This window comes from Drosophila erecta, unplaced genomic scaffold, assembly GCF_003286155.1.
Source record: "Drosophila erecta strain 14021-0224.00,06,07 unplaced genomic scaffold, DereRS2 tig00000000-arrow-pilon, whole genome shotgun sequence".
NCBI lineage: Eukaryota > Metazoa > Arthropoda > Insecta > Diptera > Drosophilidae > Drosophila > Drosophila erecta.
This window is the reverse complement of record NW_020825194.1, coordinates 26459693-26477074: the sequence shown is the minus strand read 5'-3', so window position 1 is coordinate 26477074 and position 17382 is coordinate 26459693. Positions and strand designations below refer to the sequence as shown.

Here is a 17382-nt window from a genome sequence, read left to right as displayed (position 1 = left end):
AACGGCTTAGTTGGCAACTCCTGTGTTCCCATCCTGGAAAAAGTTGAGCTCTTATCTGGGGTTGTTTGCTGGGGTGAGGGAGTCGCTGGTGACACTGCCAGGAGCGTCCAAGTCTCGCACTTAATGTCTGCGAAAATATTTCTGCAATCACGATTATTTTACGCCCGCAACCTTTCATGGGAAATGGAATTCCTTTGTGGAACCCAGTCGCTTACAATTCAGTTGAGCTCAATGTATAAAACAGCAGCTTTGTTGTTGGTTTAGGTTGTAATAGGTATACTCATTTTATTTTTTCCGAAAAATTAAATTGAAAGTGAGAAGTTCTCATCTTGTACATACAGTTTTTCTTTTGTATTTAGTGTCAGTAGTGATTTCCCGCAGGTTTTGTTTGCTTTACACATTCTTGTTGAGCCATAAAAGGTATCCAAAAGTTAATTTTCCAAAAGTAATTTGAAGAATTTATTTATCAAACAAAGGTCGCTCGTCATCCTTTGTTCATTGTCATAAAAACGGGACAGACGGGAATAATCCTTACTTCCTCCTACTCCAATACATCAATATACTCCTCGCGCTCCGATTTCATTTGCTTTTAGATTAGTGAATAACGTTGCATTAAATTAAGAAATTATCACATGATATTTGAAAATATTTTGTGTTTAAGTAGTGTTTTTGATGTTTTCAATTGGATTTTGTGCCGACCTCGCGGGCAGCGTCAAATAACTTACAAATCATTCAAACATAAATTCGCTATGTTCAAACAGCTCGCTTTTGGTGGTGTTTCATTAAACAGGAAGTTAAAAGTCTGAATTTAAGTCTGAGAATAACCGTCAGTGGTTTGGTGAAAGTAGTATGAAATCTTAAACTTAAGCTATGAACTTAATTTAACTTAGGTCCTAGTGCGGTTTAGTTTAGCTACTGAAATCTCCTGTTCCTATAGCTTCTATTACTGCTGTTCTAATTGTCCGCGATCTAGTCGAAGCGCGAGTGTCTGCCCTCGCCGCCGCCGCCGCCGCCACCGCCACCTCCTCCGAAGCCGCGTCCATTGCTCAGGCTGCCCTTCTTGAAGCCGCCGCCGCCGAAGCGACCGCCACCGCCTCCATAACGGGAGCGTCCACCGCCACCGTCGTAGCGCGAGTTGCGGGCCAGATTCTCAAGGGCAGGATTGATTTCCTAAGAAAGAAATAAGAAACCATCAGAATTGTGTTTACCACCAAGTCAAGTGAGTATCAGTAAGAGCAGTAAACCGATAAAATGCAATTAAAGTTCTAGCGTCGTGTTGAAAGTAGCCTTTCTGTTTTCCATCTGGGATCTGCACGTATGTTTGCATACCAATTGTAGGATTTAAAACATAAGACAGATTCACTCAAACTTTATGTTCAAAGCCACAATCAGAGATTGCAATATATTACAGTTGTATATATTAGAACAGAAATGTGTGAGTCTTGTATGCATAACTAAGCTGCTTTACTGTCCAATCGGTTTTTTAACCTGCTAACAGCTCACCTGATTAGCTTCTCTGAGGACGTCGACCAGCGCCTTGGCTTGCTTGGCATTGTTCTTGGTGAAGAAGGCGAAGGATGTGCCCTTTGTGTTGGATCGTCCAGTGCGACCGATGCGATGGATGTAGTCCTCGCTGTTTTGCGGGTAGTCAAAGTTGATGACATACTTGATGCCGTCCACGTCTATAGATGTCCGGGGAAAAGAGAAGGTACGCAGATTAGTTTCGAGCTCCTGGCTGTTCTTACTTAATTGGGGTGTACAATTTAATTGACGAACAGTTTTCAAATTGCCAAATGATTTTCCGCTATGCGCGCTCGCTTGCAACAATTTTTAGCGTTTTTCCGAGATGTCTTGAACACTTTGAACACACTTGTCTTTTCTTTTTTTTATTTTTTTTTTATACTTCAGCATACTATTGAGTCTATGGTATTTTGTTTTGTGGGTTGTTTGTATTTTTTTTAGTTGTTTTTAGAGAAAAAAAGAAAATGTTTCAAAATGTACGTTACCTTCTTGGTGCTATAAATTGTTTGACTCAATTTTCTCTCAATCAAAATCTCTGATTGGCGTCGCGCAGCTCGTGGTCCAAACTCTCCCCAGAAACAGCAAGGTAGCGATCTCGATCGCACGGCGAAGCGGAGAGTTTGTTGCATTGAGCCGCGTGCGCCTCTGACTAAGCTCTCTTCTCACAATGACCATTTTGGAGATGACCACCGAGAGGAGACACGACCATTATATAAAGATATATCTTATTGGGAGGATTAACAACAACAAGCGGGCCGCCTTTTCGTCCAGGAGCAGTGGGCTTAACTGATGCGGCGGCAAACGCGGTCAGTGGGTGGTGGTAGTGAGCTTTTGGGAGGACGCAGCACCCAGCAGCAGCATCTTCGTCTGGATCCTCGAAAGCACGCACATCTCATCTCCGGATCTCGTCCTCTCTGGTTCAAGCAAATGTCGGGTGTTCTTATTTGGGAGTGTGGTTTGTGTTGTGGGTGGTGTCAATGTGCTTTTGCTTGCTTTGCTTTGCTTCGGCTTTGGCTTTTGCTGTGGCTGTTGCTGTCGACTTGGTGCATGTCCAATTCTAGTGCTTTCTCAAGGGCCAGGCCGCCACCCCGTCAATACTTTGCTCGCCGCCTTCCGCCATCCACTGCTGAGGAAAAAGCTGGCTCTCTGATGGTTCGGTTCAGTTGTTGTTGTTGTATCTTTGGTTGATTGGTAGATGGTTTTTGGTTGGTAGATGGTAGTCTTTGGTCGCAAAAACGTATCATATCATATCATTCTTTCTCAACAAAAAGTCGGGGACTGCAGAGGCCACATATGATGCATGATGTTGGGGATATTCGATATTCGTGTCTCTCGACCGTCTGAATCTGAGAACTTTCATCGGTCCTTTTGCGCAAGATATCACACAGGGTGTGCTATCATCATATATCATAACAGATCTGATTCTGATGTTGGCAAAAGTCGCTCAAGTCACGAGTGTTCGCAGTGGTCGCCGCTCATTCATTATCCTCCCCATCATACTACCAAAATCGGCCTCTGTAAACGAGAAAGAAACAAGAAAGAGAGAGAGAGAGAGAGGGGAGAGAGAGAAAGAGGCAGAGAGACACGCACAAAGACAAAAGTTGCGTACCAATATGGAGCATACCATCATACGCATTTCATACATTATTTTAGCAAGGGTTGGGCCGGGTGTTGCAGGTGGGGGCGGGTTGCAGGTCAGGGTCAGGGGGTGGGGTAAAAGTTCAAGTTGATTATTCGATTTCGGCATTTGGCTTATGTCTAAAAAACTGTTTCTGAGTTGGCGCGCTCGCTAAATGTGGGTAGATACCGGGATATATCTTTAGATGCGGTTAGGGGATGATTTGGGTGGTGGGTTTACGGGAATTAGGTTCTGCTCGTATGTAGTGGGCGTGTGTAATGATGCTGGGTGATCGTTAGGTGCCGTGTGGTGATGGTATGTAAGCAATGGGCCTAGCAAGTGTAACCTTAGCGCTAGAAGGCCCATCCAAATCTCCTCTGGCCGCAAACTACTTTGTATTCTGCGACGATGCGAGAGCAAACTTACCCAGTCCACGGGCCGCCACATCGGTGGCCACCAGGATGTTGGACTTTCCCGAGCGGAACTCGCGCAGGACAAAGTCTCGTTCTGATTGCGACTTGTCGCCGTGAATAGCCCCACAGCGAACGCCGAAGCTGCGGATAAAGCGCACCAGGTTGTCCACGCGCCGCTTTGTCTCCACGAATATGATGATCTTGCCGGGGCTCTCGCTAGTGTCATAGATGTCTGACAGGAGGGTCTTCAATCTAAATTGATAGGAGAAAATAATTTAAATTAATACATTTTATTAAAAACATTTCTTTCAAATCAGTCCTCGAAATGCTAGTGTCAATTAGACAATTACTTTTAGGATTAAATCGAAAAATGCGGTATAACTATATGGGTAAATTTACACTAAGTATCTAGTTTCCGAATAACAAATGACCACTAACTTCTCCTCCTTGCTGAACTCGTCACAAACGTCCACCACCTGGCGGATGTTGTGGTTGGCGGAGAGCTCCAGCGATCCAATGTTGATCTGGATGTAGTTGCCCAAAAAGTCCTCGGCAAGCTGCTTGACCTCCTTGGGCCAGGTGGCGCTCCACATGAGCGTCTGCCGGTCGGGCCGGATCTGTGAGACGATCTTCCTGATCTGGGGCTCGAAGCCCATGTCTAACATGCGGTCAGCCTCGTCCAGCACCAAGTAGGTGCAGCGCTTCAGGTTAGTAGAGCCGGCGGAGAGGAAATCAATAAGCCGTCCGGGTGTGGCAATGACGATCTCGCAGCCGCGCTGCAGATCCCGCATTTGGCCGCCCTTCGGGGCGCCGCCGAAGACGCAGGTGTTGCGCACATACGACGAGGAACCGAATTCGGTGGCCACCTGCTGGATCTGTTGGGCCAACTCCCTAGTGGGGGCCAGCACGAGGGCGATGGGTCCGTCGCCCCTCTGCAGCGGCTGCTGGTTGTTGATGTGGACAATCGCGGGCAGGATGTAGCCCAGGGTCTTGCCGGATCCCGTCTTGGCAATGCCCACGAAGTTCGAGCCACTCATGGCGATAGGCCAGCCCTGCGCCTGGATGGCGGTGGGCGCCTTGTAGCCCTGTCGGCGGATCTCCTTCATGACGTAGTCGGGCAGATAGACCTCGGAGAAGTCCTGGATGGGGTTCGGCACCTGTCCGCGAACGGTGATTTCCTGCTCGTCGCGATAACGCTGAACATCGTAAGGCGACCGGTTGGCTACGTTAGGGTGCTCCTGGTAAAAGTTCTTCTTGAAGGGAGCCAGGTTGGAAAAGTCGACCGGGCGCATGGGGAGGTCTTGGCTGCCGCCTCCACCTCCTCCTCGGCGATCCCCGAATCCACCCCCACCTCCAAAACGGTTGCCGCCTCCGCGATCATCGCGGCGCTTCTCGACACGTCCATTCCTTATGCCGTGATAGTCACCACCGCCACCTCCCCCACCGCCTCCGAAGCGATTGCCTCCGCCACCTCCTCCGCCTCCTCGCCGGTCATCGCCACCTCGATCGCCTCCGCGACCGCCACGTCCACTGTGACCAAAGTCGCGATCGTGTGGTGCCCTGGGAAATGGCAGAAGAAAATCGATGAGTATCTGAGGATGCAATTAAAATGCTGGAGAGAAAAGGAATGCTCAAGAAAAGAAATCTCACATCTTTATCATCTTGTAGCTTAGTTTCAACGTATGGTACTTTGTTGTAATACTTTTATCGTTAACCGCAAATTTATATTGGAAATAATTTGTGTTGTTCGGAACACAAAAATTAAATTAGTGGTATATCGCAAGTTTTTTATGCAACACTACATTGCTTTTCTATAAAATTAATAAATTAAGAATTTACATTAGTATGGGCTTTTGCTTTGAATTCCATTCTGAAAGATTTAATTTATATTGAATCAAATCCAACTTTTACTTTGGTAAAATGATGATAGGTTGCGATGGTAATTGGCTCTGGAAAAGCAAATGAATACGCCAACTGCGAGAAATTTGAGCAATGGGTCTACACTTCTGCCAACAAAAATAATTTATTTATTTCGAGTATGCTTATCTTGCATTAACGGAATTTACTTGGTGTCAAGTAGCAGGGCTTTTGCTTATTCATTGAAATCGAACGACTTCGAATTCTGTCAAATTATATAAAATATATCACTTTGAGCTTTGTAACCGAAATTGTTTTAAATTGTTAGTTTTAAAATCGAATTGAGGTTTGGTTGTAGAATTAAGGTACTCCACTTCTTTGTTAACATGTTTAATATAACCAAGTTATTAAACTTTAATATTACAAATGTGATAGTTTTTTCACAAACTTTTAAAGTGTTACGAGTATTGTTGATTTGTGTAAGGTCGGATACTACCGACTATCTGTTAGCAATTTCGCGTTGTACATTTGTATAATCAATTCCTTCTTATCTGCCATATAAAATCAATTTGTGCTGCGCACTTTACCCAGAAACTATGTGGCATAAATTTGGTACTCCGGTATTTTCCCTGGAGAAAAGGGGCCTTCGAGAACTGTACCATGCTTAACTGGGCTTATATATTTTCCGGCTTGGCGTAGACAGCTGCATTTTCTTTTCTTAAGTATTTCTTTGGCAGAAATTTAGGGAAAACGAACCGAGTGGCTTGGCTTACTTTGCTCGCATGCTGCCTTTTCTAGACGTCTGCCAGTTGGGACTTGGATTTCAACTGCGACTGGCCGACTTGGAAGGAAAGTCTTCGCTTTTCGATTTCTTTCGACGCTGCTAAACAGCTGACATTGAGTTGTGCTACAACCGCAATAAACTTAAATAAAACTAATTGCGTGTTAGGGAAATTAAATAAATTTCGAATAATGCAAACAGTAAAGCAAAGTAAAGTAAAGGCGAACCCCGAGGGGACGGGACGGACAGTCCCAGGGGGCACCTCTGACTTTCTGTGTGTCTACCTGTCGCTTTTTGACATGCGAAAAGACGAATCGCGCGCTAGCCAAAGAGGGAGCTCCTCATCATAATCAATTGGCGTCATTTGACATTTAGACTAATGGGGCCGTTTATGTGATGGCGTAGTTCACGAACTGGGTTACTAATACCATTCAATATGTGATACTTGAGTTGTTATCAATAGTATAACTTTCTAAAAAACAATTTTCTTTTTATAACTAACATTGTTCATGATAAATAAATATTTGCTTTAGCAATACAGACGCAGCAAAATAAATAAAATGATTATATAAAATACAATTCCGATTATTTGTCAGTGCATTTCGTGTACATGAAACTTTTATTAGTGTAGGGAAAAGTAAAGTAGTGTAAAAGGATAACCTATCTTCTTACTTTTTCCTAACATTTTCTCAGTAAAAAGAGTTGTAAGCTCTACAAATAACTGTATAGAAATCATAAAATATTATATCTATATATTATATATTATTATATCTTTAAAATTATTTACGTATTACTGAACTATTATTTTTTTTGAAGCACTGGAGCAAGAGGGTGGATGATAAAATATAGCTATATACTAAAATAACCAAAACATGAGCAGTATAAAAAGTCCCTTTTACTCCCCGCATTAAGTATAACCGGAATAAATCCATACCAAGATGGATTTACGTAGTACAAATTGTGGTCAATAAACGAAGGCAGACGTTAAAGTATAAAATAATTCCCAATAAAAACCACGGAACATCGCGATATCTCTACAAAACCGCGTGTGAGCGAGGGAAAGAGCGTGATAGAAAGGCATGCTGGCGAGTGAGCAGGATGGCGCTTGTCAGTGACAGCCGCCGACTGTTATACGCACGCACACACTCACGAATGTGTTATACGAGCACGCGAAAATGCCGCCGTCAACAGGCATTCACGCACACAAGAAAGTTTGAATGTGCCGCTGTGTGAGTGCGCGTGTTCGTGTTCGGGGCATACAGACAAATTAAAATGCTATAAAAAAGCAAACGAAGCAAGAACACGTTTCACAAATCAGGCAAATTCTTTTTATGACGTGCGCTGTCGTTCTTGTTGCTTTTGCTATTCCTTTGCGGATGTGGGGGGAAAACAAAAAAAAAAACAAATAGCTGAAAAAACCTCACCTCCAACTGTCAAATTTTAGCAAACCATGTGTTTTTCTCTCTCTCCCCTCCCTCTCTCTTTCGCACACACTAATTACTCATCACCTCGCTTCGTAGGTGTAGAGAAAAAAAAGGCACGAAGGGTGATAAAATGGCGACAGCGAGTGGAACAAGCAGCGCCTTTCATAAGAAATTTTGCGATGTACTCACATTATTCCTTCAATTTTGATTTCCTCTGTTCTCTCGTCGGGATCGTTGAAAAGCGACTTCCTTCTCGTCCGCTGCTCTGCTTTCGGGATGGAATCTACGTAGTCGTCTGGGTCTGGTTTCGAACTGTCTCGAAACGCACGATGTGACTGGGCTTTGAGACTACTTTGTGTGCTTGGGGACAGTATGATCTCCTGATTCCTGCGACTCCCGTGGAACTGTTGTCGTTGTTCGGTGCAGAGCGAAGAAGAAGAAGCGAAAGTGCCGCTGCTGCTGGCGGAGGAGAAAAGAAAATGGCGACGTTGCGTTATACATTTCTCGGAACTTCTCGGGGAAATCAATAGCAAGTTGCCCCAGCCGCAGGCGGCTGCTCGGGGCGTGGTGCCGCCCACCCGGGGGGCTATGTATTGCACTAGTTTGAGCATATTTCCGAAGGGTTAGCTGCCCTCTGCGGTTATGCTAATGGCGGACTTATTCTACGCAGCGCGGCATCCGCGCGTGTCTTACCTAACCTCGTCCAAAATTAGAGTGACCCTGTGTGGAGGGGAAAATCCGAGCCAAGAGCTAGTGTGACCGCAGCGCGCACGCGATAAAATGCCTTCTAGAGTGACCATCTGCTCGCGAGACTTTCGATAGTCGGCTGCATGCCGTGCTTTTCCCTGTACGCGGTGAGTTTTTATTATTCAAACTGCTGCTGAAACTATTTTGAAATGAAATTCGTCGTCGGTCCGTTCTCCTAAACTTGAAAATATAGTTTTTAGTCTATCAAAACATCGTTTGTGAGCAGATTGCTTCGAACTGCCTCAAAGTAGTAAAGCCAAAACCTTTTTATTTAGCAAAGACTCACCCCATTTTGCGTTTGTTGCTGTATACATAATTATTATAATTATTTTGCAAGCACAAAAATATTTGCTATTCATAGTTCAATAGTCTTATAATCATTTTTTGTAGAATTTTCTAATAATATAATTTTTTATTTTAGGTATAAAAAATAGATGAACAAAAAAATCTGAAAGGAAAACTAAAACGTATGATCCATATTTATAAATCTCAAAATGGGGTATTTTTATGGTATAATTGTTAATTGCAAGACTTTTTTATATTTTATTGCATATTCTTAAGTTTCAAAGAGCTATGGGGTTAACTATAAAAAGTAATAATAATAACAAAATCACATATATCTGTACGATTTAATAAATCATATATTTTAAACGAATTTTAAAAGGGTAAGGCTAAGTTGTACATCTAAAAGGCGAGACAACCTAAACGGTTGTTCTCTTAATAACGAAGAAACCTGAAAAATTCACTCCAGCTTTTGCGATTCGACAGTTCCTCTTTGTTCATAAACAAAACTCGCTTGAAATGGAAGAATCTTAGTAATATTCGAAATAGCTAAAGATAGATACATGGATACCGTTACTCAACTAAATAAATGGATAAGTGCAAGCAGTAAATACTGCTTTGGCAAGCAGTAAATACACTGCTTTAAAGATTCATATGAGATTAAAATAATTTAAACCGTTTGTTTATCTTTAAGTGTCTCTGATCGTTGGACTTTTGTCGATGATTTCGTCGTAAATCATCGGACTTCAGACATTTTCGACACACATTGTTCGATATTCACGAATTTTATAACCATGATCATAATAGATTCAAGAATATAACACACATATTTCCATCTATCTGTAAGATTCTTTTTATCGAACTATATGCCTTTGCCCAACCAGTGATCTGTATAGTTTGGTAAATTTAATGGATGCGGCAGCCAACAAATGCAATACGGCAAATACACTTTGGCAAATGAATCTGTGTCAAAGTGTACGAACGAATTTATTAAATATCAAATCAATGTGATTCATAATATGACCCTTGGCCAAGTTCCACTTACAACCCGAGGAGGTGGCAGAAACTGCGGTACATTTTGGCCCTACGGCCCTGCAAGCACCCATACAGCTCGTTGATCTTGAGGCAGTCGATCTTGCTGATGGTCTTCCGCTGTCCGATCCTAACGCCAGGTTGTAAGGGAGTCATGGTGGGCTTTTCGCCCTTGCGCTTGCTGAAGTAAAACTCGCCGTAGTGCATCACGGAGTTGTAGTCGTAGTCAAAGGCGTACTTCCCCTTCTTCTTCGACACCAGCTTAAAGTTCTTCCTGAACCGCGGCACGATGTTGTCCCAGTGGATCTTGACGAAGTTGTCCCGATCTGCTCGGGACTGTTCGTGGTATATGCCTATGGCGTGCATGAGCTCGTGCATTATTCTTCCCTCGCTGCTGAAGCAGTGGGCACTGTTTTCATCGGGTCTCTGGAGGGACACCACCTGCTCTCCTCCTCTGCGGCCCACGTAGGACCAACATCCTTGGGGTCCTTCCACCGGCGGCTCGATCAACAGGTAGTCCTCTACCTCCCCGTCGTACGGCACAAAGTGCACACACGTTAGCGAGTTGAAGGTTTTCACGGCCTGAATTATAGCCTGTCTCTCGGGATTTGCGTATCGTGGACTTATCTCGAAGGGAATCGTTCCATTGGGCCACAGGCGCTTGGGATGTCTCATGGGGTTGACGCCCAGGCGCAGGGTGATGTAGGTGTACGGATCAATGGCAATATCTCCTTGGAACAGGCGGGGCATGGTCTCCGGATCGTCGATTCCCACATCGTCGTCCCCGATGTCGGGTCCGTAAGGATCGTATTCACCTGAAAGGGGCGAATTTCGAAACTATTAACCATCATAATGTGAAATTTGCATCACGTGCATTTCGGAGATTGATTGGAAAAACTGGGAGCGAACGAACCTTCCGCCACACTGGTGAACTCATGCTCGAAGAAATCCACTCCAGCGGCATGCCGGCGGACAGGGAGCTGGGCACTTTCACTGAACGGCGGCGCGGATAGCACCACTAGCACCACCATCAGCACAGCCACCTGCACCTGCACCTGCAGCTGCACCAGCACCGGCACCGGCACCACCACTGATCCACTCAACTGAGCACACATTATAGAGCTGGGATTCGCCTGGCTGTGACTATATTTCCATTCGATCGCTGTTTGCTCACTTTTTCCACGCCATGCCGCAGTCAAACCGCACGGCTGCACACGAAATTGGTAACTGAACCTGGCGCGATGGCCCAAGAGCTCCAGAGCCCAGGCGGCTACCAGGTCTGCAGTCTTGGCACCTTAATTTATGCAAAATGTGCGAAAATAAAACTAAATAACGCCGCTGTTGGGCAGACGCCACGCAATCGGCCGCGTGTAAACAAAACCCAAATCTATCGCCGCACAGCCCTCTCACTTTTACACCCATGCTATTACTCTCTAATCAAACAGCACTAAATCTCCTCGATTAAGCCCGGCTCAAGAGCTACGACCAGGCCCGCCGCAGCTCTCCGATTAAACCTGGCTTAAACTCGGCCGCCGCTCACGTAATTTAAGCCGAGTTAGCGGCTTGGGCAACGACCATTCAATGATTTTGGTATGGCCTACTACCAAAACTCTCTTTCTTTCGCTTGCGAGTCAGCGCAAAATATTATTAAAAATAGTATAGTAAAAGTGTAAAAATATTATTAAGGAACAACAGTTTTATGAAAACAGAGTATGCCACATATGAGTAATGAAGAAAATTATGTTTTCGAGGGGCACTACTGCTATTTTTCAACTACTTCACGTGATATTGTTGTCGCCTAAAAGTTGCGCTAAAAGTTTAAATACTCTACAGTGAATCTCGCAAATTGATTTCAAAGTGGAAACGGCCTTCGCTTGCGCTTTTCCGCTTCAGCTCTTTTCGATTTTCCCAAAGAGCACTCCGCAGAAGCGGGAAAATACCCAGAAATGAATCTGGAGCAAACTTTGCACTATTACTATTTTATCACATTGTACCAAACTAAACGTGTCGGGAAAATACCCAAAAATGAATCTGGGATATCTTTAACCAGGATAAATTGCGATATAATATAGGATTTTGGAATACTACTATTTTATCCCATTGTATTACCAAACTAAAGGTGTTACTGTTGTTAAGTTGCCATTCTACCATGGGAAATATCACAAAATGACTACATTCAGATCTTTTAGCCAAGGTAATCACTTATTTCTTCGCGTGCAGGCTGCCCAACTGCCTTTCTTACTGTCTGGCCTCAACTTCAACTGGCTTGTGATTGTGTTTGCCTCCGTCTGCTGGGTTGGATGGTTTTGATATGTGACACCTTGGCCTGAGGAGTCGGCTGCACTGTGCACTGTGCACTTTGCACTTTCTGGGGCTCCAATTAGGCAGTTGGCAGCTCTAGCTGTTAACCCGGAATCCTTATCTGCATCTGGGCGGGGCTTATTTGGCAATCCATTTTAATCGGTCATCATTAATTAGGCGAAATTAGTTTTCCGTCTTAATTAGCATAACAACAACAGCTCGGGAATCTGGCTCAAACGCATCTAATCGCGATAGCCGAATAAATTTACTTACATACCTGAGTTGCATACATGGCAAATTAAGTTTTGATTCCGAAATAGCCGACTTAATCGAGGGCTTTCGCATTACTTCGGTGCGCTGCAAATTATTCATTTACTGGTACAGAGCGAAAATTAGTGTATTGGTGCACAGAAATTAAGTAGTTAATCAATTACTATCTTACACTGCATTTAGTACAATAGTAATGCATACCTTATACAATGCATATCTTTTTGATGGCTGAGTTTTTTGAGTTGCCAAGTGCACGAAAAATAATTTAATCCTACGATAAAATGCATCGCCAAAGTTTTAACTTGCCAGAATTGTTTCCACGAATATTTGGACAGCTCTAAATATATTTATAAGCACAATGATACCCTTTTGAAGCTACAGAATTCTTTGGATCTGAGCTAAATGCGTAGCAGTAAGAGAACGAGTTGAAATTGAATCAAGGTATGGAAATAGCTCGGAAAAAGTGAAAAGTTGACGTCCACATAAAATATTGATTATTTGTTTGAAACCCTTTTGCTTCGCTCGAAAAATATGCTCTCCAGTGTTCATAGTTTTGCCCAACTGACTGATTGTCAATATGGACTGTAATTGTCATATTTCATGGGCCTGCAATCGTAAAGCTGTCCTTGCCCCGCCCTACCTTAACCCACTTCGCCCACCTTAACCCGTTGAGAGCGTCCACTGCTGAGGGTCTGTCTTCTATAGGGTTCGATTGAGACTTGACTTTATGTGTCAGCGGGGCAATAAAAATGCGACACCGAGTAATTTTGCGCCACACAGGGTCTGTATTAGAAAGAGATAGGGCCAAGGAGCGAAAGAGACGGGGGCAGGGAAGTAGAGAGAGATGGCGAAAGACAGCCAGCAAAGGCAATACACAAACAATCGAAGTCGAGGGATCGCAAAGTCAAAGCCCAGCGACTAATTCAAAGTTGTCACGTAATAAAACACAGAAACATCGAAGCCAAAAACAATAAGCCACAAAGGCGACAAACAATCAAAGAAATACAAAAAAAAAAAACCTAAGAAAAAACGAAAATACTGGAAATTTGCATATTTTTTCGAGGCGAAGACAGCCGGCAACCATCGATGGCGACAAGAAATTTAACAAAGTACAAATTGTTATTTGATTTGATTACATAATGACGCCACACATACCCCATCATCTGTCTTTTGCAATTGGCTTTGTTTCTGTTTCTGTTTTGGTTTCTGTTTTGGTTTCAGTTTCTGTTTTTATTCAGCCCCCTCGAAATGTTTTGCTTTTCGCCTCACATCGGTTTATTTTGACACCAAAAACTGATATCTCCAATTAGATTTGCAACTGAATTAATTGAATTGCATTAAGGCGGCTTCAGTGATTTGTGGCCGAGTTGATAGCAACAATTTGCCGGACTGCTTAAATCTGCATAATAGAAAGATAATAATTGCCGCTTGCAAAGCGGCTTAAATGGAAATGGAACGGATTTCTTGCTTGGATTTCTGGAATATTCACAACACGGAATTTTTGTGGGGTATTAATTATAATGTTCGCTGAAAGGAAACTTTCCCGCCCTTTGTTTCATTCTTTTGCGCTTAATAAAGCGGAAGTGCGAAACTTTTTTATCGAGATTTCCACCGCATGGAAAACTTTTAATTCCGCTAATGTCGATTTTGAGATGCTGAAACTTGCTGTGGGTTGATGGGAGGCTCTCGATTTTCCCCACAAACTCATATTAATTCCTTCCTAGGCGGGCGTGAAAATGTTTGGCCTAAGATGGCTTAACTGTGAGTAAGAAAAGCCGGAAAAACTTCGATCAACAATGATGACAACCTAATATTCTGACTTGGACTTCATTTTGTGCAGTGCTGAGTGGAATTGTATTTAATCTCACTAAGTAATGAGACATAATTAAACTACACAGTACGCTAATAACTAAGGAAATCTGGCTTACAAATTATTCCTAATCATTTGTATTTGATTATTATACACTGCTGACTAGCTAAGCAATACATGTATTTTTATTGACTATAAGAATAATAAATATTTATAGAAGCTATTTATATCTATATCTATCAATGTATCTGTATTATATCTATCTTTATCTATTTATAGAATAGAAGCCGTAAAATTGGAAAAATCTTCAGTTTTATTAAAAGGTCACGTGCACTTCTTCAAAAGTTAAAAAAAATCGTACTGCTTTTCACTCTTGGTCACAGCTTTTAAATGTAAATTTATGAAATAGTATTGCTTATATTATATCTTATTGAGATACTGATACTTCAATAACGCCCTCAGAGGCACACTTTAAATCTTTTGGTATACAAAGCTGCACATTTGTGTAATTTCAATGCGATTTATTTCACTTTTTATGATTTTCCAAGGGAGCTGCGATACATTTATGGTGATTTTTATAGTTTGCTGACATATGATGGCTCTTGAAGTCGCCTCGGCCTCCTGAATTATTGTGGCTCTGGTTTTTCAGCAACTATTGCAAACAATGCCATGGCCCTCCACCTCCCCCCCTCAGTTTTTCCTGCCGGATTCGATTCGGGCAAATAAAAAAGAAACGCTGTCGTAGGCATTTCCTGAAGTATGCAAATTGGTTTCAGCACGGTAAACTGCGAATGCGACAAATAAATAAAAGCAATAAGCGAAAAAATAACACATCAAAAATTCAAGGATTTGCATATTGCCAGAAAGAAGAAGCAATACTGGAAAAATTAAAGTGTGATCAAGTAGTTACAATGCTGTAGAAGTTCTGTTCAGATCATCAGTTTTAATACCTTGCATATGTTTTTTTGACAACAAATTTTTGTGTTAAATCTGAGTTCATATCTATAAGAGTAACAATGAAAGGGCAATAGAGCAATACACAGATTTATGCTCTTCCAAAAATATTACGGAGAAGAATTCAATTGCATCTACATATAATCGTCAAACAACTTTGGAACCTAATCACAATTAAGTACAATAAACATTAACACTTATTGTTGTCATACCTAGTAGATTCAATTTTCCGAACGCAAATTTTCCGAGTGTCGCTAGATCTGTTAGTTGCTTGCTTGGCAATTATAAATTATTCACATTGCTACATTTTATCATATCAATGTGAGAGTTGCCTGCTGTCCCCAGGGGCCCTGCCACTGACTCCCAGTATCTGAATCTGTCTCTGTCCAGCCCCCTCCCCTTGGCTCTGGGGCAGCACGCAAAGTTCATTTAGATGCATGCCCCCAGATAGACTGGCAGCCATCCATTGCGCCGCCCACCTCGTTGCCCACTTTTAGGCAAATTGCTTGAAATTGTTTGTAGGCCGCAGGGCCGGCAAATCGCCAACTGCTTGAGTCGGAAATTAAAAGCAGCACTTGAGCAGCAGCCCCCGAACCCTGACACCCTGCACCCTTCACCCTTCACTCGACTCCTGGATTCGCCCGGCTATATGCTATATCTGGCAAATGAATCAGACCTAACCAGGCTGACACCCAAAACGCTTAGACCTGGCCATAAATTCAATTTGTTGGCTGGCTGCCTCGAGTCCCCTGGCAGTCCCATTCTCAGCTGCACAGGGAGAAAAAGTTACTGCTGTTCGTGGAGTTGCACAAGCCAGTTTTCAATTGCAAATATATACGCATATGATACGAAGATGTTCCACAAATATATATAGTATATAACAGCTCTATAGGCACTACCTATGCTTGCATACTCTCATAAGCATTTCTTTCTGTGTACGAGTGGTGGCTTCCGCCTCGTCCTGGACACGTGCTAATGCACAAAGCTGGACGTCATTTGTCTCCCACTGCTGCGCGTTTATCACATTTTATCAATTGTCCCGACGTATCCGCTGCTCAATCAGCTGTCCTTCCTCGAGCAAGGAGTCACAAATAGATGGGCAGAAGGCTGGAAGTTGTAGCCAACTGCAGGTATTTAGTGAGAAATTTAGAACTGGCCAATCTGTAATTACATCAAAGCTTTAAGGTGCCTGCTGCCATTCAGTTTGGCGGTGAAACTCAGTTTGGGCTGCCGACATCATAATAATCCGTACAGTTCAGTAGCAAAATTATATATAATATAATATTTATAATATATATGTAATATATAATATATATGTAATAAATATATAATACATACAAAATACATTTTTTATTACAAAAATTACTGATTTTCCATTTAATTATGCACAGAGGGCTTATCTCCATTGACTTCGAGGAACTGCAAGTGCAATGCCATTCATCTGCGATAAGAGTTTAATTCGAATTTCAATAGAACACTCTCTCTTTATAGCCTTATACCTTTGCAGAGGGTATATTGATTTCCGTCAGAAGCTTGGAAGGGTTGAATGAGCCTTTAGCGACCTTAAAAAAATATATGTATATTCCGGATCAGTATCAACAGCCGAGTCGATTTACCCATGTCCGTCCGTCCGTTCGTCCGTTTGTCCGTCCGTTTGTCCGTTTGTCCGTCTGTCCGTCCGTCCGTCTGTCCGTATCTACGCAAACTAGTAATTTCAAAATGTGTTCCAATACAATAATCTACAATCAATTATAATGTAATTTTCTTTTACTTTCTAAGAACAATATAATATCTTTGAGTACGAGGATCGTATCCCGGCTCAGTGGAAATTATACTTTTTGTAGCTGTTTCGTTTACGGTTTGGGTTTTTCTTGCCTCTGACCTGGCTCTCTGCATAAATCGGTCACAAAAGTTTTGATTCTATTCTATTTAATTTGGAAAGGGCTGGATCGGACCACTATATAATATGTACATAGCTGCCTTAGGAATATTAGGAAAAAATATATAAATGTACCTTTGTTGTTTTTAATCATAAATAGGTCTAGTTTTTTCGGGATGAAATTAATCGCCATCCGACGACGAAAAATTAATTGAAAATAATAGAAAGGCATCAAAGTTTCGTTTTCTCTTTGATACTATTGGTTCAATATGTAATTAAAGAGCATATAAGCTGTGGCCATCATATGCTCTCGGTGAAAATGTTTCTCAGTAAGTGTACTTGACCCACTGCCAGTTTTCCAAGGAACCCTTATGCTTACGAAATACATGGGTAATACCACCACCAGGGAGGTTTTGTCGTCTGTTCTAGGCAGACCCATATGTAATCCACAATTTTAACCATGCCATAAATGCGATATCAACACATTGAAAAG

At 42.5% G+C, this 17382-nt stretch overlaps 2 protein-coding genes across 5 annotated transcripts; both read right to left on the bottom strand.

Moving 5' to 3' along the window:
* Window positions 1-252: 252 nt before the first annotated feature.
* LOC6552702 (ATP-dependent RNA helicase p62) lies at window positions 253-8433 on the bottom strand. Of its 4 annotated transcripts, none has more exons than XM_026980046.1 (6): window positions 8308-8433; window positions 7804-8073; window positions 3991-5112; window positions 3566-3804; window positions 1504-1682; window positions 253-1170 (listed from the first exon to the last, which is right to left on the bottom strand). In XM_026980046.1, the coding sequence occupies exons 1-6, from the start codon at window positions 8412-8414 to the stop codon at window positions 970-972; spliced, it is 2118 nt and encodes a 705-aa protein (XP_026835847.1). In that variant the 5' UTR covers window positions 8415-8433; the 3' UTR covers window positions 253-969. The 4 variants fall into 4 exon arrangements, with proteins under 4 accessions (XP_026835847.1, XP_001979021.1, XP_015009458.2 ...); XM_015153972.2 differs by having other exon boundaries at window positions 432-1170; window positions 7804-8070; XM_001978985.3 differs by lacking the exon at window positions 8308-8433 and having other exon boundaries at window positions 7804-8300.
* An 848-nt stretch (window positions 8434-9281) lies between these two features.
* On the bottom strand, window positions 9282-10944 carry LOC6552703 (low choriolytic enzyme). The gene is made up of 2 exons (XM_001978986.3): window positions 10589-10944; window positions 9282-10490 (listed from the first exon to the last, which is right to left on the bottom strand). Exons 1-2 carry the CDS (start codon window positions 10788-10790, stop codon window positions 9685-9687), a joined length of 1008 nt encoding a protein of 335 aa, XP_001979022.1. The 5' UTR covers window positions 10791-10944; the 3' UTR covers window positions 9282-9684.
* Window positions 10945-17382: the final 6438 nt, after the last annotated feature.